The sequence below is a fragment of the Hypanus sabinus genome (assembly GCF_030144855.1).
Source record: "Hypanus sabinus isolate sHypSab1 chromosome X1 unlocalized genomic scaffold, sHypSab1.hap1 SUPER_X1_unloc_1, whole genome shotgun sequence".
In the NCBI taxonomy this organism is placed as follows: Eukaryota; Metazoa; Chordata; class Chondrichthyes; order Myliobatiformes; family Dasyatidae; genus Hypanus; species Hypanus sabinus.
Window position 1 is genome coordinate 996888 of NW_026778957.1, and position 21825 is coordinate 1018712.

The following is a 21825-nucleotide window of genomic DNA, read 5'->3' on the forward strand; positions in this document are numbered from 1 at the left end:
GATGGAAAGATAGAAGGGGCTGCCTTTGTCCCAGGGTGGAAATGATTAATGCAAGGGAGGGTAATTTCAAGGTGACTGGAGGAGAGTCTCAGGGTGTGGGATGTCAGACATAAGTGTTCTTTTTACACAGAGTGTTGTGGGTGTGTGGAACACCCTGCCGCGGTGGTGTAGAGACAGGTACATTCGTGACTCTCAGATAGGCACATGGATGATAGAAAAATGGAGGGGTATGTGGCAGGGGAGTATTAAATAGATATTGGAATAGGTTAAAAGACCAGCACATTTTAGACTGAAGGGCCTGTAGTATTCTACCTAAGTGTGCTTCTTTCCACAAAGATGCTGCCTGACGTCTTGTGTTTTTTAACGTTTTTCCAGTTTTTCCATTTCAGCTCCCCTGCCTTTGCAGTATTTTTTGGTCGCGGTCACCTGCCTGCTCCCCTCCCCTCGAGGCTCGGGAGGGTGGACGCGGCGGGGTGATTATCCGGTGGGTGTGTGTCCGGGGAAAGTCTCGGTGCTCCTAACTTCCGTGCTCTCCCCCCCCCCCCCCCCCCCACCCCGTCCTGAACGCAGGGCGTCTGGATGCCGGAGGACGAAGACGTTAAGATACCCGTTGCCATTAAGGTACTCAGAGAGGGAACATCGCCCAAAGCGAACAAGGAAATCCTGGACGTAAGTGGGATCAGTGAATGGACAGCAGCCTGGTCGACACACCGTTTACCCTGAATAACCGTAGAAGCTCGAACACGACCGCGCAGTCCAGGCCCCTGTCCACATCATTACACACTGTAGCATGGTGACCTTGATCTTGACAAGCTTTCCTCCATCGCCTTCTTTCGGGGCAGTGTGTCTTTACCAGACGGGTGACTCCCCCCCCGGCCATTATCAACACTCTTCAGAGATGGTCCGCCTGGCGTCAGTGGTCGCAACACCAGGACTTGTGATCTGCACCGGCTGCTCGTACGACCGTCCACCACTGGCTCCCCACAGCTTCACATGCTCCTGATCAGGGGGCGAAGCAGGAGCTACACCTTGCCCAGGGCTGGCAGAGGGAAGGAGTGCCTTTCAGCCACCTTGATCTCTCTTCCCATTGTGCCGATATTTTAAACTGCGGAATCTCACCCTTCCCTCTGATGTAAACCTCCGTTCCCTCTGTCACCGACGTGCTTGTCTTCAGTGTCCCAGTCCCTCACGTACCTGCCGCAATACGGAATTCAGAGTTACAGAGGAAGTGCGGACAGTAAGGTGCAAGGCCACGATGAGGCTGACTGTGAGATAAAGGGCCCAGGGTATCACCGGCAGTCTGCAAGGGCACCTTCAGCACAGCTCCCGCTTCTCTGCAGCAGTCATTGGGCGCTCACAGATCCAGCTTACGCGGATCCCGTCCCAGGTGGCTCTCCCATATAACAATTACCGCACGGAAACAGGCCATCTCGGCCCTGCCGAGCGTCCGTGCCGAACGCTGACTCTCACCTAGTCCCTCCGACCCGCACTCAGCCCATAACCCTCCATTCCTTTCCTGTCCATTTACCTATCCAATTTTACTTTAAATGACAATACCGAACCTGCCTCGACCACTTCTACATACCATCCCCGTGATATGTAACTCTAGAATGAGGCCACTCAGCCAATCAAGACCACTCCACTCATCATGGCTAATTTACTATCCCTCTCAACCCCATTCTCCTGCCTTCTCCTTGTAATATTTGACACTCTGACTAACCAAGAACCTGTCAACCTCCACGGCCTTCCTTGACAATGAATTCCACAGATTCACCACCCTCTGGCTAAAGAAATTCCTCCTCATCTCTGTTCTAAATGGACGGCCCTCTATTCTGAGGCTGACCCCTCTGGTCCTAGACTCCCCCACTACAGGAAACATCCTCTCCACATCCACTCTATCTGTGTCCTCTGGTCCTAGACTCCCCCACTACAGGAAACATCCTCTCCACATCCACTCTATCTGTGTCCTCTGGTCCTAGACTCCCCCACTATAGGAAACATCCTCTCCACATCCACTCTATCTGTGTCCTCTGGTCCTAGACTCCCCCACTACAGGAAACATCCTCTCCACATCCACTCTATCTGTGTCCTCTGGTCCTAGACTCCCCCACTACAGGAAACATCCTCTCCACATCCACTCTATCTGTGTCCTCTGGTCATAGACTCCCCCACTATAGGACACATCCTCTCCACATCCACTCTATCTGTGTCCTCTGGTCCTAGACTCCCACACTACAGGAAACATCCTCTCCACATCCACTCTATCTGTGTCCTCTGGTCGTAGACTCTCCCACTATAGGAAACATCCTCTCCACATCAACTGTATCTGTGTCCTCTGGTCCTAGACTCCCTCACTGTAGGAAACATCCTCTCCACATCCACTCTATCTGTGGCCTCTGGTCCTAGACTCCCCCCACTATAGGAAACATCCTCTCCACATCCACTCTATCTGTGTCCTCTGGTCCTAGACTCCCCCACTGTAGGAAACATCCTCTCCACATCCACTCTATCTGTGTCCTCTGGTCCTAGACTCCCCCACTATAGGAAACATCCTCTCCACATCCACTGTATCTGTGTCCTCTGGTCCTAGACTCCCCCACTATAGGAAACATCCTCTCCACATCCACTCTATCTGTGTCCTCTGGTCCTAGACTCCCACACTACAGGAAACATCCTCTCCACATCCACTCTATCTGTGTCCTCTGGTCGTAGACTCTCCCACTATAGGAAACATCCTCTCCACATCAACTGTATCTGTGTCCTCTGGTCCTAGACTCCCTCACTGTAGGAAACATCCTCTCCACATCCACTCTATCTGTGGCCTCTGGTCCTAGACTCCCCCCACTATAGGAAACATCCTCTCCACATCCACTCTATCTGTGTCCTCTGGTCCTAGACTCCCCCACTGTAGGAAACATCCTCTCCACATCCACTCTATCTGTGTCCTCTGGTCCTAGACTCCCCCACTATAGGAAACATCCTCTCCACATCCACTCTATCTGTGTCCTCTGGTCCTAGACTCCCCCACTATAGGAAACATCCTCTCCACATCCACTCTATCTGTGTCCTCTGGTCCTAGACTCCCACACTACAGGAAACATCCTCTCCACATCCACTCTATCTGTGTCCTCTGGTCGTAGACTCTCCCACTATAGGAAACATCCTCTCCACATCAACTGTATCTGTGTCCTCTGGTCCTAGACTCCCTCACTGTAGGAAACATCCTCTCCACATCCACTCTATCTGTGGCCTCTGGTCCTAGACTCCCCCCACTATAGGAAACATCCTCTCCACATCCACTCTATCTGTGTCCTCTGGTCCTAGACTCCCCCACTGTAGGAAACATCCTCTCCACATCCACTCTATCTGTGTCCTCTGGTCCTAGACTCCCCCACTATAGGAAACATCCTCTCCACATCCACTCTATCTGTGTCCTCTGGTCCTAGACTCCCCCACTACAGGAAACATCCTTTCCACATCCACTCTATCTGTGTCCTCTGGTCCTAGACTCCCCCACTATAGCAAACATCCTCTCCACATCCACTCTATCTGTGTCCTCTGGTCCTAGACTCCCCCACTACAGGAAACATCCTCTCCACATCCACTCTATCTGTGTCCTCTGGTCCTAGACTCCCCCACTATAGGAAACATTCTCTCCACATCCACTCTATCTGTGTCCTCTGGTCCTAGACTCCCCCAATACAGGAAACATCCTCTCCACATCCACTCTTTCTCAGAGTTCAATATTCGATAGCTTTCAGTGAGAGCGTAGAGTGAACTTCACAGTCCAGGCCCTTTGGCCCACCATGTTGTGCCGACCTTTTAATCTACACTAAGGTCAATCTAACCCTCCCCTCCCACGTAACCCTCCATTTTTGTATCATCCAGGTGCCTATGTTAGGGTTTTTTAAATGCCTCCGAGGGGGGCAGTGATTGGGATGACGCTGAGTGCGTTGTGCTTTGCAGGAGGCGTACATCATGGCAGGCGTCAGCAGCCCTTACGTCTGCCGTCTGCTGGGTATCTGCCTCACCTCCACGGTGCAGCTGGTGACGCAGCTGATGCCCTTCGGATCCCTGCTCGACTACGTCCGCGAGCACAAGGACCGCATCGGGTCGCAGCACCTCCTTAACTGGTGTGTGCAGATCGCCAAGGTAGGCCGGCGGGAGGAGAGGCCGCGGCCCTGGGGAGACGTCTGCAGTGGTTTGGCGGGAAAATACCCGGGTAGCGGTTACGCAGCCGCCCGGAGGCGGGGCTCGGCACCGCGTAACGCGCTTGTGAAATAAAGGGTTTGTGAAGCGGGGTAGTGCGGAGTTAACCCGGAAAGTGTGTACCCCAAGTGGCGGATGGTCTTGGCATTCCACCTGCAAGCGTGTGGACGCCCTATGGGCAGAACATACAGGGTAGATGGTAGGGCATTGAGGAATGCAGAGGAACAGAGAGATCTAGGAATAACTGTGCATAGTTCCCTGAAGGTGGAGTCTCATGTAGATAGGGTGGTGAAGAGGGCTTTTGGAACGCTGGCCTTTATAAATCAAAGCATTGAGTACAGAAGTTGGGATGTAATGTTAAAGTTGTACAAGGCATTGGTAAGACCAAATTTAGAATATTGTGTGCAGTTCTGGTCACTGAATTATAGGAAAGATATCAATAAATTAGAGAGAGTGCAGAGACGATTTACTAGGATGTTACCTGGGTTTCAGCACTTAAATTACAGAGAAAGGTTGAACAAGTTAGGTCTCTATTCATTGGAGCGTAGAAGGTTGAGGGAGGATTTGATCGAGGTATTTAAAATTATGAGGGGGATAGATAGAGTTGACGTGAACAGGCTGTTTCCATTGAGAGTAGGGGAGATTCAAACGAGAGGACATGATTTGAGAGTTAGGGGGCAGAAGTTTAAGGGAAACACGAGGGGGTATTTCTTTACTCAAAGAGTGATAGCTGTGTGGAATGAGCTTCCTGTGGAAGTAGTAGAGGCCAGTTCAGTTGTGTCATTTAAGGTAAAATTGGATAGGTATATGGACAGGAAAGGAGTGGAGGGTTATGGGCTGAGTGCGGATAGGTGGGACTAGGTGAGATTAAGAGTTCGGCACGGACTAGGAGGGCCGAGATGGCCTGTTTCCGTGCTGTGATTGTTATATAGTTGTTGTATGGAGATGTCGTCAGAGCTCCGTTCACTTGTGGTGTGTTCACCGAATGCTTGGCCTTGATGTGCTCATCAGCAAACAACGAGCGGAATTCCCAGAAGCGTGGTTTCCCTGCAAACAGTTCTATAAACAGACGTGTAGACATCGATTGTATTTATAAGGCGCCGTGGGCAGAATTCCAGACTACAGCAGAGTTTGCCACATAGTGAGGCACCCTCCCTGCGCCACTCTCCAGTTCCTGTACTGACGACCGACCGGCTGACGGATAGGGCCATGTGTTCAGCAAACGCACCACAAGTGGACAGCGTCTCCTCGTGTGGCGGCGAAACGCTTCCAAATGGACTGCCAGAATCCAGCAGAGAATACGTCCAACCCCCCAGGTTACCCTACCAACAGAGCTGACAACACTGAAACCAGACGTACAGCGATACCGACTTGTTATAAATTATAAATTGACGATCTCAGCAGTTAACCAAAAATTTATCACATATCACCTCCCCCCCCCCCCCGTTCTGAGCTCGACTAAGACAGCGTGACTTCATGACTGTACTCACAAGCTTCTACCCCGCCCCAACCCACATGACTGATTACTCATAATAAACGTGTCTGAAAATACAATACAGATAGAAAAATAGTTACAACCAGATCGGAACTTCAGGTGTCCGAACCCCATCACAACAGCTGCTGGACAAAGTGATTGGGATGTGTATAATGACTCCTTTTTTAAAAGAGCAACACACACACACACACACACACACGGACACACACTCACTCACGCACACACGCACAGACACACACACACACACACACACACTTACAGACTCACACACACAGACACACACACACAGACACACACACACACACTCACTCACGCGCGCACAGACACACACACACACACACACACTCTCACACACAGACACACACACTCTCACACACACGCACACACACACGCACACACTCACACACACGCACACACTCACACACACAGACACACACACACACTCACTCACACACACACAGACACACACACACACACACTCTCACACACACGCACACACACACACAGACACGCACACACTCACACACACACACACAGACACGCACACACTCACACTCACAGACACACTCTCACACACACAGACACACACACTCTCACACACACGCACACACACACACGCACACACACACAGACACGCACACACACACACACACACACAGACACGCACACACGCAATCACTCTCTGTCTCTATCTATCTCTCTGTATCTCTCTATCTATCTATGCTGGAGGAGCTCAACAGGTCAGGCAGCATCTGTGGAAATGAATAATATGTCGATGTTTCAGTCCGGGAACCTGCCACAGGACAGAATAGGGGAAGATGCCAGAATAAAAAGGTGGGGAGAGGCGAAGGAGAACAAGCTCAAAGCCAAGTGGGTGGGAAAGGTAAAGGGCCGGAGTGGAAGGAATCCGATGAGAGAGGAGAGTGGGAGAAAGGGGAGGAGGAGGGGACCCAGGGCGAGATGATAAACTGGTGAGGGGGAGAGGCAAAAGGCCAGAGTGGGGAATAGGCTGGAGGAGAGGAGAGCGGACCAGAGGTAAGAGGCCAGAGTGGGCAATGAAGAAGAAGGAAAGGGGAGGAGCAGAAAGATTACCAGAGGGAGAAATCGATGTTCATGCCATCAGGTTGGAGACTACCCAGACAGAACATAAGGTTCTTCATCGCGGCAAAGGAGGTGGCCATGGATTGACATCTCAGTAGGAATGGGGGATAGGAATTAAAATGGTTGGTCAGTGGGAAAAAGCACTTTTGCAGAGATGCTCCACAAATCTTTTAAAAGGCATGAATGGGAAAAGTTTAGAGCAGGGATTTCCAAACTTCTTTGTGGCATGAACCCCTACTGTCAACCAAGGGGTCCGTGGAGCCCCTGGTAGAGGGATACGGGCAAATCCGACTGGCCGGGCAAAGAGCCGGTTTCTGCGGTGGCTGACTCTGTCTCTGACTGACAGCCGGGAGATCGGAATTCAGTTATATAGTCTTGAATTTTAATAAGTACGGCCGGAGAATCTGCCCAGTATGTGGGACTCCAGATTCGCCAGCCCTACGATATTGTGCCAACCCTTTAATCTACTCTACCCTTTCCCTCCGGCATAACTCTCCATTTTTCTATCATCCACGTGTCCGTTTAAGAGTCTCTTAAATGCCCCTAATCTATCTGCCTCTCCCACCAGCCCTGGCAGGGTGTTCCACGCACTGTGCGGGGGAGAAAAGACTTCCCCCTCTGTCGTCTCCCCCACGCCCCATACCGCAAGACCATAACATATAGGAGCAGAATTAGGCCATTCAGCCCATCGAGTCTGCTCTGCCATTCAATCACGAGCTGATCCAGTTCTGCCGGTCATCCCCACCTCCCCATACCCTTCGATGTCCTGGCTAATCAAGAACCTATCTATCTCTGCCTTAAATGACTCGGCCTCCACAGCCGCTCGTGGTAACAAATTACACAGATTTGCCACCCTCTCACTGAAGTAATTTCTCCACATCTCAGTTCTAAATGGACGTCCTTCAAGCCTGAAGTCGTGCCCCCTTGTCCTAGACTCCCCCACCATGGGAAATACCAGAGGGAGTCACCTGCAGACTGTAAATCCCGGGAGCCGGGGGGATTGTGAGGGACACTATCAGCAGTGTTCCCACTTACTGGTCGACGGCAGGACAAGCAGCAAAATGCCATGGTTGGGGGGCGAGGGGGGAAAGGGCCAGAGTTTGAGGGTGCTTGACGGAGGTTTCTCCGTCGGAGTGGGACAGGGCTTTGGCAGGAACCGCACGCTGACCAGATCTCACTCTTGCCGTCGACCAGGGAATGAATTACCTGGAGGATCAGGTCCGATTGGTCCACCGGGACCTGGCAGCGAGGAATGTGCTGGTAAGGAGCTTGAACCACGTGAAGATCACAGACTTCGGGCTTGCCCGGCTCCTCGACACGGACGAGACGGAGTACCATGCCGACGGCGGGAAGGTCAGCCTGGGGTTGGGCAGTTTTCACTCCCTGTCGCAGAGAATTCCCGCCCGTCGCGGTCCAATCTGTCGCCCGTACAATCCACGCGCCGTATACCGACCCGCAGCTCGGTGTCGGCCGTTGGAGATCAGTCACGGGGTGAATCGTGGAACTAATAAACCTTCCGGCAGTCCCGTCCTGCTGTCGGGTGTCGTCCTGGGTGTGGGCTCACTTCCCGGGATTCTGCAGTTCAGCTTATTTTTAATGTAGTTTGCAGGGATTGTTAGTTTTGATTCACACTCAGCGGCTGTTATTCCTTACATCGGTTCCGTTCTGCTTCCTCATCTTTGTGGCTGCCCGCGGAAGAAAGGCGGCGTCGTGGTTCGATTCCCGTTGCTGCCCGTACCTTCTTGCTCCCTGCAAAGCCTGGGTTTCCTCCGGGTGCTCCGGTCTCCCCCCGCCATCCACAGTTGTCCACTGGTTAGGCGACAGTCAATTTGGGACAGTGGCTGGTAGGGCCTCTACCATGCTGCATCTCAATAAATTCACAAAAAATGAATAACGAATACACCCCCAACTTTGAACTTTCTTTTAGCCAATGTGCGGACGTCCGGGGGGGGGGGGGGGGGAGCTGACGCCGTTGCCTCGGTTACCTGGGCCTGACGCGTCTCACCCGTTGCCGTTCAGGTGCCCATCAAGTGGATGGCGCTGGAGTCCATACTGCACCGCCGGTTCACCCATCAGAGCGACGTCTGGAGTTACGGTACGTCAGCCGGACCACCCACGCGGTGACCCCAGACCCGCGGGATGCCATCCGGTTTCACCTGGGGAGCAGATCGTACCGGGGTTAGTCCACCCCACCCCCACCCACCGACAGCCTCTCTCCACCCTGGACAACCGACCCTTTCTGCTGTAAAACTCTTCCCACCCAAACCATTCCCACCCCTCCCCACCAACTGATGCCCCTGGTCTCCAGCCCTGTCCATCCCTATCATCTGTACCCCCAACCCTGGTGTCCAGCCTCATCCATCCCTGTCATCTCTACCCCCAACCCTGGTGTCCAGCCTCATCCATCCCCGCCATCTCTACCCACAACCCTGGTGTCCAGCCTCATCCATCCCCGTCATCTCTACCCCCAACCCTGGTGTCCATCCCCGTCATCTCTACCCCCAACCCTGGTGTCCAGCCTCATCCATCCCAGTCATCTCTACCCCCAACCCTGGTGTCCATCCCTGTCATCTCTACCCCCAACCCTGGTGTCCAGCCTCATCCATCCCCATCATCTCTACCCACAACCCTGGTGTCCAGCCTCATCCATCCCTGTCATCTCTACCCCCAACCCTGGTGTCCATCCCTGTCATCTCTACCCCCAACCCTGGTGTCCAGCCTCATCCATCCCCATCATCTCTACCCCCAACCCTGGTGTCCAGCCTCATCCATCCCCGCCATCTCTACCCACAACCCTGGTGTCCAGCCTCATCCATCCCCATCATCTCTACCCCCAACCCTGGTGTCCATCCCTGTCATCTCTACCCCCAACCCTGGTGTCCAGCCTCATCCATCCCAGTCATCTCTACCCCCAACCCTGGTGTCCATCCCTGTCATCTCTACCCCCAACCCTGGTGTCCAGCCTCATCCATCCCCATCATCTCTACCCACAACCCTGGTGTCCAGCCTCATCCATCCCTGTCATCTCTACCCCCAACCCTGGTGTCCAGCCTCATCCATCCCCATCATCTCTACCCCCAACCCTGGTGTCCAGCCTCATCCATCCCTGTCATCTCTACCCCCAACCCTGGTGTCCATCCCTGTCATCTCTACCCCCAACCCTGGTGTCCATCCCCGTCATCTCTACCCCCAACCCTGGTGTCCATCCCTGTCATCTCTACCCCCAACCCTGGTGTCCAGCCTCATCCATCCCCGCCATCTCTACCCACAACCCTGGTGTCCAGCCTCATCCATCCCTGTCATCTCTACCCCCAACCCTGGTGTCCATCCCTGTCATCTCTACCCCCAACCCTGGTGTCCAGCCTCATCCATCCCCGCCATCTCTACCCACAACCCTGGTGTCCAGCCTCATCCATCCCTGTCATCTCTACCCCCAACCCTGGTGTCCATCCCCGTCATCTCTACCCCCAACCCTGGTGTCCATCCCCGTCATCTCTACCCCCAACCCTGGTGTCCAGCCTCATCCATCCCCGCCATCTCTACCCACAACCCTGGTGTCCAGCCTCATCCATCCCTGTCATCTCTACCCCCAACCCTGGTGTCCATCCCCGTCATCTCTACCCCCAACCCTGGTGTCCAGCCTCATCCATCCCCATCATCTCTACCCCCAACCCTGGTGTCCAGCCTCATCCATCCCTGTCATCTCTACCCCCAACCCTGGTGTCCATCCCTGTCATCTCTACCCCCAACCCTGGTGTCCAGCCTCATCCATCCCCATCATCTCTACCCCCAACCCTGGTGTCCAGCCTCATCCATCCCTGTCATCTCTACCCCCAACCCTGGTGTCCAATCCTCCCCACTCCACCCTTCCCTCCCTTCCCCACCCTGGTGTTCACCCTCACCCCTCTCTCTACCAGCTAACACCCACTTGCACTACCCCTGACCACCCGTGCCCACTCCGCCCTGGACCATCTCCCCAGCATTATCTGGGTCAGTGCGTCTCCTGGTGAACGTCTCTGTTTGAGTGTGTGTGAGGTGAGAGGTCACATCCCTGCTCTATGCCAACAGGCGTGACGGTCTGGGAGCTGATGACGTTCGGTGCCAAGCCTTACGATGGGATCCCGGCTCGAGAAATCCACGAACTGTTGGAGAAGGGAGAGCGGTTGCCACAGCCTCCGATCTGCACCATCGACGTCTACATGATTATGGTCAAGTGTGAGTGGCGGACTGGGGGCAGGTGGGGAGGGGAGGGTGTGTCCCAGTGGGATGCGGCCGGGCGTAACAGGATCCCGAAGCGGGAAGGATATCGGGTTGGGATGCAGCTTCGCTTGGCACGACCCAGGCTGGGTGGGGGGCATTGTGACAGGCAATGTTCCCACTGGGTTTTTTTTACAGCTGTGAGGACTGACCATTGTTCTGAGCAGGAAACTCTCACACAGCCTGAAAACTCCGCGACACTTTAACTGTTGTTTTGTGATATCCACATCAAGCACATTATAGGAAGGATGTGGAAGCTTTGGAGAGGATGCAGAGGAGATTCACAAGGATTCTGCCTGGATTAGAGAGGGTGCAGAGGAGATTCACCAGGATGCTGCCTAGATTAGAGAGGGTGCAGAGGAGATTCACAAGGATTCTGCCTGGGTTAGAGAGGGTGCAGAGGAGATTCACCAGGATGCTGCCTGGATTAGAGAGGGTGCAGAGGAGATTCACCAGGATGCTGCCTGGTTTAGAGAGGGTGCAGAGGAGATTTACCAGGATGCTGCCTGGATTAGAGAGGGTGCAGAGGAGATTCACAAGGATTCTGCCTGGATTAGAGAGGGTGCAGAGGAGATTCACCAGGATGCTGCCTAGATTAGAGAGGGTGCAGAGGAGATTCACAAGGATGCTGCCTGGATTAGAGAGGGTGCAGAGGAGATTCACCAGGATGCTGCCTAGATTAGAGAGGGTGCAGAGGAGATTCACAAGGATTCTGCCTGGGTTAGAGAGGGTGCAGAGGAGATTCACAAGGATTCTGCCTGGATTAGAGAGGGTGCAGAGGAGATTCACCAGGATGCTGCCTGGATTAGAGAGGGTGCAGAGGAGATTCACCAGGATGCTGCCTGGATTAGAGAGGGTGCAGAGGAGATTCACCAGGATGCTGCCTGGATTAGAGAGCATGTCTTATGAAGAGAGGTTGCGTTTTCACTTTAGAAACATAGAAAACCTTCAAAGCTGTGCCAAATATGTCCCTTCCTTAGAACTACCTAGGCTTACCCATAGCCCTCTAATTTTCTAAGCTCCCTTTATCCATCCAGGAGTATCTTAAAACACCCTATCGTATCCACCTCCACCACTGCCACAGGCAGCCCATTCCACGCGGTCACCACTCTCTGTGTAAAAAACTTACCCCTGACATCCCCTCTGTTCCAACTCCCCAGCACCTTAAACCTGTGTCCTCTTGTGGCAGCCATTTCAGCCCTGGGGAAAAGCCTCTGACTATCCACTCGATCAATGCCTCTCATAGAACATTACAGCACAGAAACAGGCCTTTTGGCCTTCCTTGGCTGTACTGAACCATTTTTCTGCCTAGTCCCACTGACCTGCACCTGGACCATATCTCTCCATACACCTCTCATCCATGTACCTGTCCAAGTTTTTCTTAAATGTTAAAAATGAGCCCACATTTCCCACTTCATCTGGCAGCTCATTCCACACTCCCACCACTCTGTGTGAAGAAGCCCCTCCCCCTATGTTCCCTTTAAACTTTTCCCCCTTCACCCTTAACCCATGTCCTCTGGTTTCTTTCTCCCCCGGCCTCAGTGGGAAAAGCCTGCTTGCATTCACTCTGTCTATACCCATCATAATTTTATACACCTCTATCAAATCACCCCTCATTCTTCTACGCTCCAGGGAATAAAGTCCTAACTTATTCAACCTTTCTCTGTCACTCAGTTTCTCAAGTCCCGGCAACGTCCTCGTAAACCTTCTCTGCACTCTTTCAACCTTATTAATGTCCTTCCTGTAATTTTCTGACCAAAACTGCACACAATACTCCAAATTCGGCCTCACCAATGTCTTATACAATCTCACCGTAACATTCCAACTCTTATACTCAATACTTTGGTTTTTAAATGCCAATGTACCAAAAGCTCTCTTTACGACCCTATCTACCTGTGACGCCACCTTTAGTGAATTATGTATCTGTATTCCCAGATCCCTCTGTTCTACTGCACTCCTCAGTGCCCTACCATTTACCTTGTATGTTCTACCTTGGTTTTTCCTTCCAAAGTGCAATACCTCACACTTGTCCGCATTAAACTCCTTCTGCCATTTTTCAGCCCATTTTTGCAGCTGGTCCAAATCCCTCTGCAAGCTTTGGAAACCTTCCTCACTGTCCACTGCACCTCCAGTCTTTGTATCATCAGCAAATTTGCTGATCCAATTTGCCACATCATCATCCGGATCATTGATATAGATGACAGATAACAATGGACCCAGCACTGATCCCTGTGGCACACCACTAGTCACAGGCCTCCACTCAGAGTAGCAATCCTCCACTACCACTCTCTGACTTCTCCCATTGAGCCAATGCCTAATCCAATCTATTACCTCTCCATGTATACCTGGTGACTGAATCTTCCTAACTAACCTCCCTTGCGGGACCTTGTCAAAGGCCTTACTGAAGTCCATGTAGACAACATCCACTGCCTTCTCTTCATCCACTTTCCCGGTAACTTCCTCAAAAAACTCATAATAGACTTGTTAAACATGACCTACCATGCAGGTCTACCTTTCCTTATCTTGTACACCTCTATCAGGTCACCTCTCATCCTCCGTCGCACCGAGGAGAAAAGGACGAGTTCACTCAACCTATTCTCATAAGGCATGCTCCCCAATCCAGGCAACATCCTTGTAAATCTCCTCTGCACCCTTTCTATGGCTTCCACATCCTTCCTGTAGTGAGGCGACCAGAACTGAGCACAGTACTCCAAGTGGGGTCTGACCAGGGTCCTATGTAGCTGCAACATTACCTCTCAGCTCCTAAACTCAATTCCACGATTGACGAAGGCCAATACACCGTACGCCTTCTTAACCACAGAGTCAACCTGCGCAGTTGCTTTGAGTGTCCTCTGGACTCAGACCCCAAGATCCCTCTGATCCTCCACACTGCCAAGAGTCTTACCATTAATACTATATCCTGCCATCATATTTGACCGACCAAAATGAACCACTTCACAATTACCTGGGTTGAACTCCATCTGCCACTTCTCAGCCCAGTTTTGCATCCTATCAATGTCCCACTGACATTCCTGCACACTATCCACGACACCCTCTTTGGAGTAAAGGAAGATGAGAGGTGTACAAGGTGAAAAGATAGCAGGGACAGCCTGTTTTCCAGGGTGGAAATGACTGATACCAGGAGAAACACACAGGTCACCTGTAGGTAGGTGACCAAAACTGCACACGATACTCCAAACTAGGCTTCACCAATTCGTGCACTCACTACTTTGATTTATGAAGACCAATGTGCCAAAAGCTATTCTTCACAACCCTATCTATTTCTAACTCCACTTTTAAGGAAGCTGGACCTGAATTCCCAGATCCCTCTGCCCTACCCCTCTCCTCAGTGCCCGACCGTTCACTGTGTAAGACCTACCCTGGTTGGGAGAGCCATAGATGTGTCCCGGGGAGATCTGCCCCTGTCGTGGGCAAGTCCCAGGAGACTGACGGCCGCTGATGGAGAATTCCTGATTGTGTTTAGGCTGGATGATTGACTCGGAATGTCGGCCTCGCTTCCAGGAGTTGGTGGCGGAGTTTTCCAAAATGGCCCGGGATCCTCAGCGATACATCGTTATCCAGGTGAGTCGGGACGGGAGGGTGCAGTGCGGTGGGGGTGAGGGAGGGAGGACGGTGGGGGGAGAGGGTTTGTCGGTCGGATTGACGGGGGTGGGGGGACCACAGTCAGGGCTCCGGATGGGAATAGGGAAGGGCTCATCAGGATGTTGGGGACTCTTGAAGGGACGTGTGGCATTCCTGGTCGGGATTCAGCTCTGGGTCTCTGATCGGACGTATCCACTCTCCACCCTCAACCCTGCACATCCTCCGCCCCCCCCCCCCCCACCCAATTCTTCCACCTTCCCCTTTCTCTGGATGGTCCGGGGTGGGGGCTCCAGTTGGGAGTGTGGGGCTGCTGGAAGCTGACGGCTGCTCGCTCACCTCCGCCACCCTCCCCACAGGGTGACGAGCACCTCGTACCTCAGAGCCCGACTGACAGCAAGTTCTACCGGACCCTGCTAGAGGACGAGGAGATGCAGGACCTGATCGACGCGGAAGAGTACCTGGTAGGGGCCCCTTCTCTCTGTAGCAAAACTCCCCACTGAGTACTGGCGGAAATGCCCTCCGTCTGGCTGCTGCCCCTGTAGTTCTGTGCATCCCTTCTGCGAGCGTTTGCTACCTTACACAGCTTCCCCGCGGCCGATGACTCCCCCACCCGCCAGTCTCATCCTTCAAGTTATTATCATTCAACGGTACACAAAAAGTTTACCATCAAACAAAACAACGTTCCTCCGGACCAAGGTGCACAACACAGTACATATAACTCACACACACACACAACACATAAAGTTTACCATCAAACGAAACAACGTTCCTCCGGACCAAGGTGCACAACACAGTACATATAACTCACACACACACACAACACATAAAGTTTACCATCAAACGAAACAACGTTCCTCCGGACCAAGGTGCACAACACAGTACATATAACTCTCACACACACACAACACATAAAGTTTACCATCAAACAAAACAACGTTCCTCCGGACCAAGGTGCACAACACAGTACATATAACTCACACACACACACAACACATAAAGTTTACCATCAAACGAAACAACGTTCCTCCGGACCAAGGTGCACAACACAGTACATATAACTCACACACACACACAACACATAAAGTTTACCATCAAACGAAACAACGTTCCTCCGGACCAAGGTGCACAACACAGTACATATAACTCACACACACACACAACACATAAAGTTTACCATCAAACAAAACAACGTTCCTCCGGACCAAGGTGCACAACACAGTACATATAACTCACACACACACACAACACATAAAGTTTACCATCAAACGAAACAACGTTCCTCCGGACCAAGGTGCACAACACAGTACATATAACTCACACACACACACAACACATAAAGTTTACCATCAAACGAAACAACGTTCCTCCGGACCAAGGTGCACAACACAGTACATATAACTCTCACACACACACAACACATAAAGTTTACCATCAAACAAAACAACGTTCCTCCGGACCAAGGTGCACAACACAGTACATATAACTCACACACACACACAACACATAAAGTTTACCATCAAACGAAACAACGTTCCTCCGGACCAAGGTGCACAACACAGTACATATAACTCTCACACACACACAACACATAAAGTTTACCATCAAACAAAACAACGTTCCTCCGGACCAAGGTGCACAACACAGTACATATAACTCACACACACACACAACACATAAAGTTTACCATCAAACGAAACAACGTTCCTCCGGACCAAGGTGCACAACACAGTACATATAACTCACACACACACACAACACATAAAGTTTACCATCAAACGAAACAACGTTCCTCCGGACCAAGGTGCACAACACAGTACATATAACTCACACACACACACAACACATAAAGTTTACCATCAAACAAAACAACGTTCCTCCGGACCAAGGTGCACAACACAGTACATATAACTCACACACACACACAACACATAAAGTTTACCATCAAACGAAACAACGTTCCTCCGGACCAAGGTGCACAACACAGTACATATAACTCACACACACACACAACACATAAAGTTTACCATCAAACGAAACAACGTTCCTCCGGACCAAGGTGCACAACACAGTACATATAACTCTCACACACACACAACACATAAAGTTTACCATCAAACAAAACAACGTTCCTCCGGACCAAGGTGCACAACACAGTACATATAACTCTCACACACACACAACACATAAAGTTTACCATCAAACGAAACAACGTTCCTCCGGACCAAGGTGCACAACACAGTACATATAACTCACACACACACACAACACATAAAGTATACCGTCAAACGAAACAACGTTCCTCCAGACCAAGGTGCACAACACAGTACATATAACTCACACACACACACAACACATAAAGTATACCGTCAAACGAACAACGTTCCTCCGGACCAAGGTGCACAACACAGTACATATAACTCACACACACAACACAACACACAAGTATATCGTCCAACACAGTACATATTTCTCTTCTCTCTCACTCTCTGTCTCTCTCTCCCACAGTTGCTCCATCTCTCTCTCACACACGCGCACACACACACACATTACTACAAGTAAAATAACAAATAATAAAGTACATTTATGACTGAAAAGCAAACAGTCTAACACTACTGGCGCTTCATCTATGCTGAATGCTGGGTGCTGCAGGGAGTCCAGTAGCCTCATAGCCATTCCCATCCTCAGTCCTAGTCCGAATGATACGGAGTCAAAGAGATGGGAATGGTCACTTTCAGTGTGATATCTCCGTGCCTTGCAAATATTCAACAGCTCTATTGGGGTGGAGAATTCAAGGGATTTAACACCTGCCACCCGCCAGGAGGAGAAACTCCTCACAAATTGGAGACACCCCCTGCACCTCGGAGGAAAACCCCTCACCAGTTTGAAAAGGAAGGCTCTAAAAATCCTCCTCAACTGTTCTAAATGGGCATTCCTCTATATTGAGGCTGTGTCCTCTGGTCCTAGACTCCTCCACTATAGGGAACATCCTCTCCACATCCACTCTATCTGAGTCCTCTGGTCCTAGACTCCCACACTATAGGGAACATCCTCTCCACATCCACTCTATCTGTGTCCTCTAGTCCTAGACTCCCCCGCTATAGGAAACATCCTCTCCACATCCACTCTATCTGTGTCCTCTGGTCCTGGAGTCCCCCACTACAGGAAACATCCTCACCACATCCACTCTATCTGTGTTCTCTGGTCCTGGAGTCCCCCACTATAGGAAATATCCTCTCCACATCCACTCTATCTGTGTTCTCTGGTCCTGGAGTCCCCCACTATAGGAAATATCCTCTCCACATCCACTCTATCTGTGTTCTCTGGTCCTAGACTACCCCACTATAGGAAATATCCTCTCCACATCCACTCTATCTGTGTCCTCTGGTCCCAGACTCCCCCACTATAGGAAACATCCTCTCCACATCCACTCTATCTGTGCCCTCTGGTCCCAGACTCCCCCACTATAGGAAACATCCTCTCCACATACATTCTATCTGTGCCCTCCGGTCCTAGACTCCCCCACTATAGGAAACATCCTCTCCACATCCACTCTCTCTGTGTCCTCTGGTCCTAGACTCCCCCACTATAGGAAACATCCTCTCCACATCCACTCTATCTGTGTCCTCTGGTCCTGGACTCCCACACTATAGGAAACATCCTCTCCACATCCTCTCTATCTGTGTCCTCTGGTGCTAGACTCCCCCAGTATAGGAAACATCCCCTCCACATCCACTCTATCTGAGCCTTTTAATATTTAATGTTTCAATGAGGTTAGTCCTTTTTCTAAAATCCAGCCACTACAGGACCAGAGCCACCAAACATTCCCCGTGTGTTAACTCTTTCATTGCCAGAATCATTCTCATGAACCTCCTGTGGACTATCTGTAATGCCAGCACATCTGTTCCTAGACAGAGACCCAGATCTGCTCACAATCCTCCGAGTTGTCTGACCATCGTCTTATAAAGCCTCAGCATCACATCCGAGTTTTTATGTGTCTGTTACACTTGTCTGTTTTTGTCTCCGTCCATCTGCCAGTGTTGCATCCTCTAAAATCCTGCGACCTGCAGAGAGATCGAGGCTCCCCAAGCAAAACTCTCTGCTTCCCATCTCTGCCTTAGAGTCCAACCCTCGCTCTCACGACTTTACAGTGTTCAAGAAACTCAGAGGTTCAAAGCAAATTTATTATCAGAATATAATTTCAGTGTAATATTTATTGTCAGAGTACATCTCCGTCACCACATTCAACGCTGAGATTCATTTTCCTGCGGGCAGACTCAGCAAATCTATAGAACAGTAACTGTAAACAGGATCAGTGAAAGAGCAGGAACACAGTTGACGGCAAATATAAATGAACAGCAATAGAGAACAGAAAACATGAAATAGCAGGGTAAAGACTCGGGTCAGGGAACATCCATCTCAATGGATGAGTGTAGTTATCCCCTCTTGTTCAAGAGCCTGATAGTTGGGGGGTAATAACCGTTCCTGAACCTGGTGGTGTGGGCCTGAGGCTCCTGTACCTCCTTCTTGATGGCTGAGGGGTAATAACTGTTCCTGAACCTGGTGGTGTGGGTCCTGTGGCTCCTGTACCTCCTTCCTGATAGTTGGGGGGTAATAACCGTTCCTGAACCTGGTGGTGTGGGTCCTGAGGCTCCTGTACCTCCTTCCTGATGGCTGAGGGGTAATAATTGTTCTTGAACCTGGTGGTGTGGGTCCTGAGGCTCCAGTACCTCCTTCCTGATAGTTGAGTGGTAATAACTGTTCCTGAACCTGGTGGTGTGGGTCCTGAGGCTCCTGTACCTCCTCCCTGATGGTTGAGGGGGTAATAACTGTTCCTGAACCTGGTGGTGTGCATCCTGAGGCTCCTGTACCTCCTCCCTGATGGTTGAGGGGTAATAACTGTTCCTGAACCTGGTGGTGTGGGTCCTGAGGCTCCTGTACCTCCTTATTGATGGCTGAGGGGTAATAACTGTTCCTGAACCTGGTCGTGTGGGTCCTGAGGCTCCAGTACCTCCTTCCTGATGGTTGAGGGGGTAATAACTGTTCCTGAACCTGGTGGTGTGGGTCCTGAGGCTCCTGTACCTCCTTCCTGATGGCTGAGGGGTAATAACTGTTCCTGAACCTGGTGGTGTGGGTCCTGAGGCTCCAGTACCTCCTTCCTGATGGTTGAGGGGGTAATAACTGTTCCTGAACCTGGTGGTGTGGGTCCTGAGGCTCCTGTACCTCCTTCCTGATGGTTGAGGGGTAATAACTGTCCCTGAACCTGGTGGTGTGGGTCCTGAGGCTCCTGTACCTCCTTCCTGATGGTTGAGGGGTAATAACTGTTCCTGAACCTGGTGGTGTGCATCCTGAGGCTCCTGTACCTTCCTGATGGTTGAGGGGTGATAACTGTCCCTGAACCTGGTGGTGTGGGTCCTGAGGCTCCTTACCTCCTTCCTGATGGTTGAGGGGTAATAACTGTCCCTGAACCTGGTGGTGTGGGACCTGAGGCTCCTGTACCTCCTTCCTGATGGTTGAGGGGTAATAACTGTTCCTGAACCTGGTGGTGTGGGTCCTGAGGCTCCTTACCTCCTTCCTGATGGTTGAGGGGTAATAACTGTCCCTGAACCTGGTGGTGTGGGTCCTGAGGCTCCTGTACCTCCTTCCTGATGGTTGAGGGGTAATAACTGTTCCTGAACCTGGTGGTGTGGGTCCTGAGGCTCCTGTACCTCCTTCCTGATGGTTGAGGGGGTAATAACTGTTCCTGATCCTGGTGGTGTGGGTCCTGAGGCTCCTGTACCTCCTTCCTGATGGTTGAGGGGGTAATAACTATTCCTGATCCTGGTGGTGTGGGTCCTGAGGCTCCTGTACCTCCTTCCTGATGGTTGAGGGGGTAATAACTGTTCCTGATCCTGGTGGTGTGGGTCCTGAGGCTCCTGTACCTCCTTCCTGATGGTTGAATGGTAATAACTGTTCCTGAACCTGGTGGTGTGGGTCCTGAGGCTCCTGTACCTCCTTCCTGATGGTTGAGGGGTAATAACTGTTCCTGAACCTGGTGGTGTGGGCCCTGAGGCTCTTGTAGCTTGTAGCCGACGGCAGCAAAGCGAAGAGAGCATGAACTCTGATGGTAGATGCTGCTTTCCTGTGTCAGCATTTCATGTAGATGTGTTCAATGTTTGGGGGGGCTTTACCTGTGATGTACTGGGCTGAATCCACTACTCCTTGTGGGATTTTCCACTCAAAGTCGTTGGTGTTCCCGTACCAGCCCGTGAAGTAGCCAGTCAGAACACTGTCAAAGTTTTAATCTTCATGCCGGATCTGCACAGACTCTGAGGAATCCGAGGCGCGGCAGATATATTTGTATGATGGTTCCAGGACGCCATATGCAGCTGGAGATGGATTTTGTTGCGGGCATTCACAGTTAATACACCGCGGAACGGGCCCCTCTGCCCCGACAAGCTGAGCTGCCCAGTCCGGGACAACTTACCAGCTAACCTCGCGACCGGCGGGCAGATCTCCGGACCGTGGGAGGAAACCCACGGTGTTCACAGGGTAACGTACTGGCGGCTACGTCACCGCGACTGGTCAGACTAACCGGGTGGTGGGGGAGGGGGTGCGTAGTACGCCACAAGTGCTGTTAATCTCTCCGCCGTGTGCTTGCGCCCGCAGAGCGCGAGGAGCGTGGCGGAGGCGGGCGCCCAGGGCCCTCCGCCCGGCCCGGCTTACCGGCCCCCCTCGCAGGTGGAAGTGCCGGTGGAGGCGGACGGCCCCTGCTGCGGGGCCCCGGACGAGGTGCCTGGCCAGCGGTACAGCTCCGACCCCACCGCGCGCCTGGACGGGGAGGGAGAGGCCGGCTTCGAGACGGACAGTTACATCGCGCTGGGTGGCGAGACCCCGGCCGCAGGTGTGTGCGACGCTGACCGCGTGCGAGGGGCTGCGGGCAGGGACGGAGCGAGTCCGTGTGGGGCTGGGGGGGGGGTGTCTTGTGTAAACGGGGACGACACCGATTGTGTCACTTGTTCCCGGTGAAGGGTGAGGGAGGTGGAGTTTGAGTGGATTCACTCGGAGGGATGAATGAGTCCCGGAGGGAGGGGAGGAGAGGGGTGCAGACCCCCTTGGGGAGAGGCCAAATGTGTCCGTGGTGTTGGGGAGGTGATAATGAGGGTTGGACGCACTGTTTGAGG

The 21825-nt window shown here is 52.0% G+C and overlaps 1 protein-coding gene and 1 long non-coding RNA gene across 3 annotated transcripts in view; both read left to right on the plus strand.

Annotated features, from left to right (window-relative positions):
* The window catches only part of LOC132385575 (receptor tyrosine-protein kinase erbB-2-like), a 90445-nt gene that overhangs the window by 67271 nt on the left and 1349 nt on the right, over positions 1 to 21825 (plus strand). Inside the window, exons 17-24 of one of the 2 annotated variants that reach the window (XM_059957740.1) lie at positions 571 to 669; positions 3967 to 4152; positions 8000 to 8158; positions 8825 to 8900; positions 10874 to 11020; positions 14547 to 14644; positions 15022 to 15126; positions 21311 to 21545. In XM_059957740.1, the coding sequence (XP_059813723.1) occupies positions 571 to 669; positions 3967 to 4152; positions 8000 to 8158; positions 8825 to 8900; positions 10874 to 11020; positions 14547 to 14644; positions 15022 to 15126; positions 21311 to 21545 (1105 nt within the window). The remainder of the gene's footprint in view (positions 1 to 570; positions 670 to 3966; positions 4153 to 7999; positions 8159 to 8824; positions 8901 to 10873; positions 11021 to 14546; positions 14645 to 15021; positions 15127 to 21310; positions 21546 to 21825) is intronic. The other variant, XM_059957741.1, reaches the window with a different exon arrangement.
* On the plus strand, positions 15133 to 16311 carry LOC132385576 (uncharacterized). The gene is made up of 2 exons (XR_009509196.1): positions 15133 to 16041; positions 16127 to 16311. It is a non-coding gene; the product is annotated as an uncharacterized LOC132385576 (long non-coding RNA).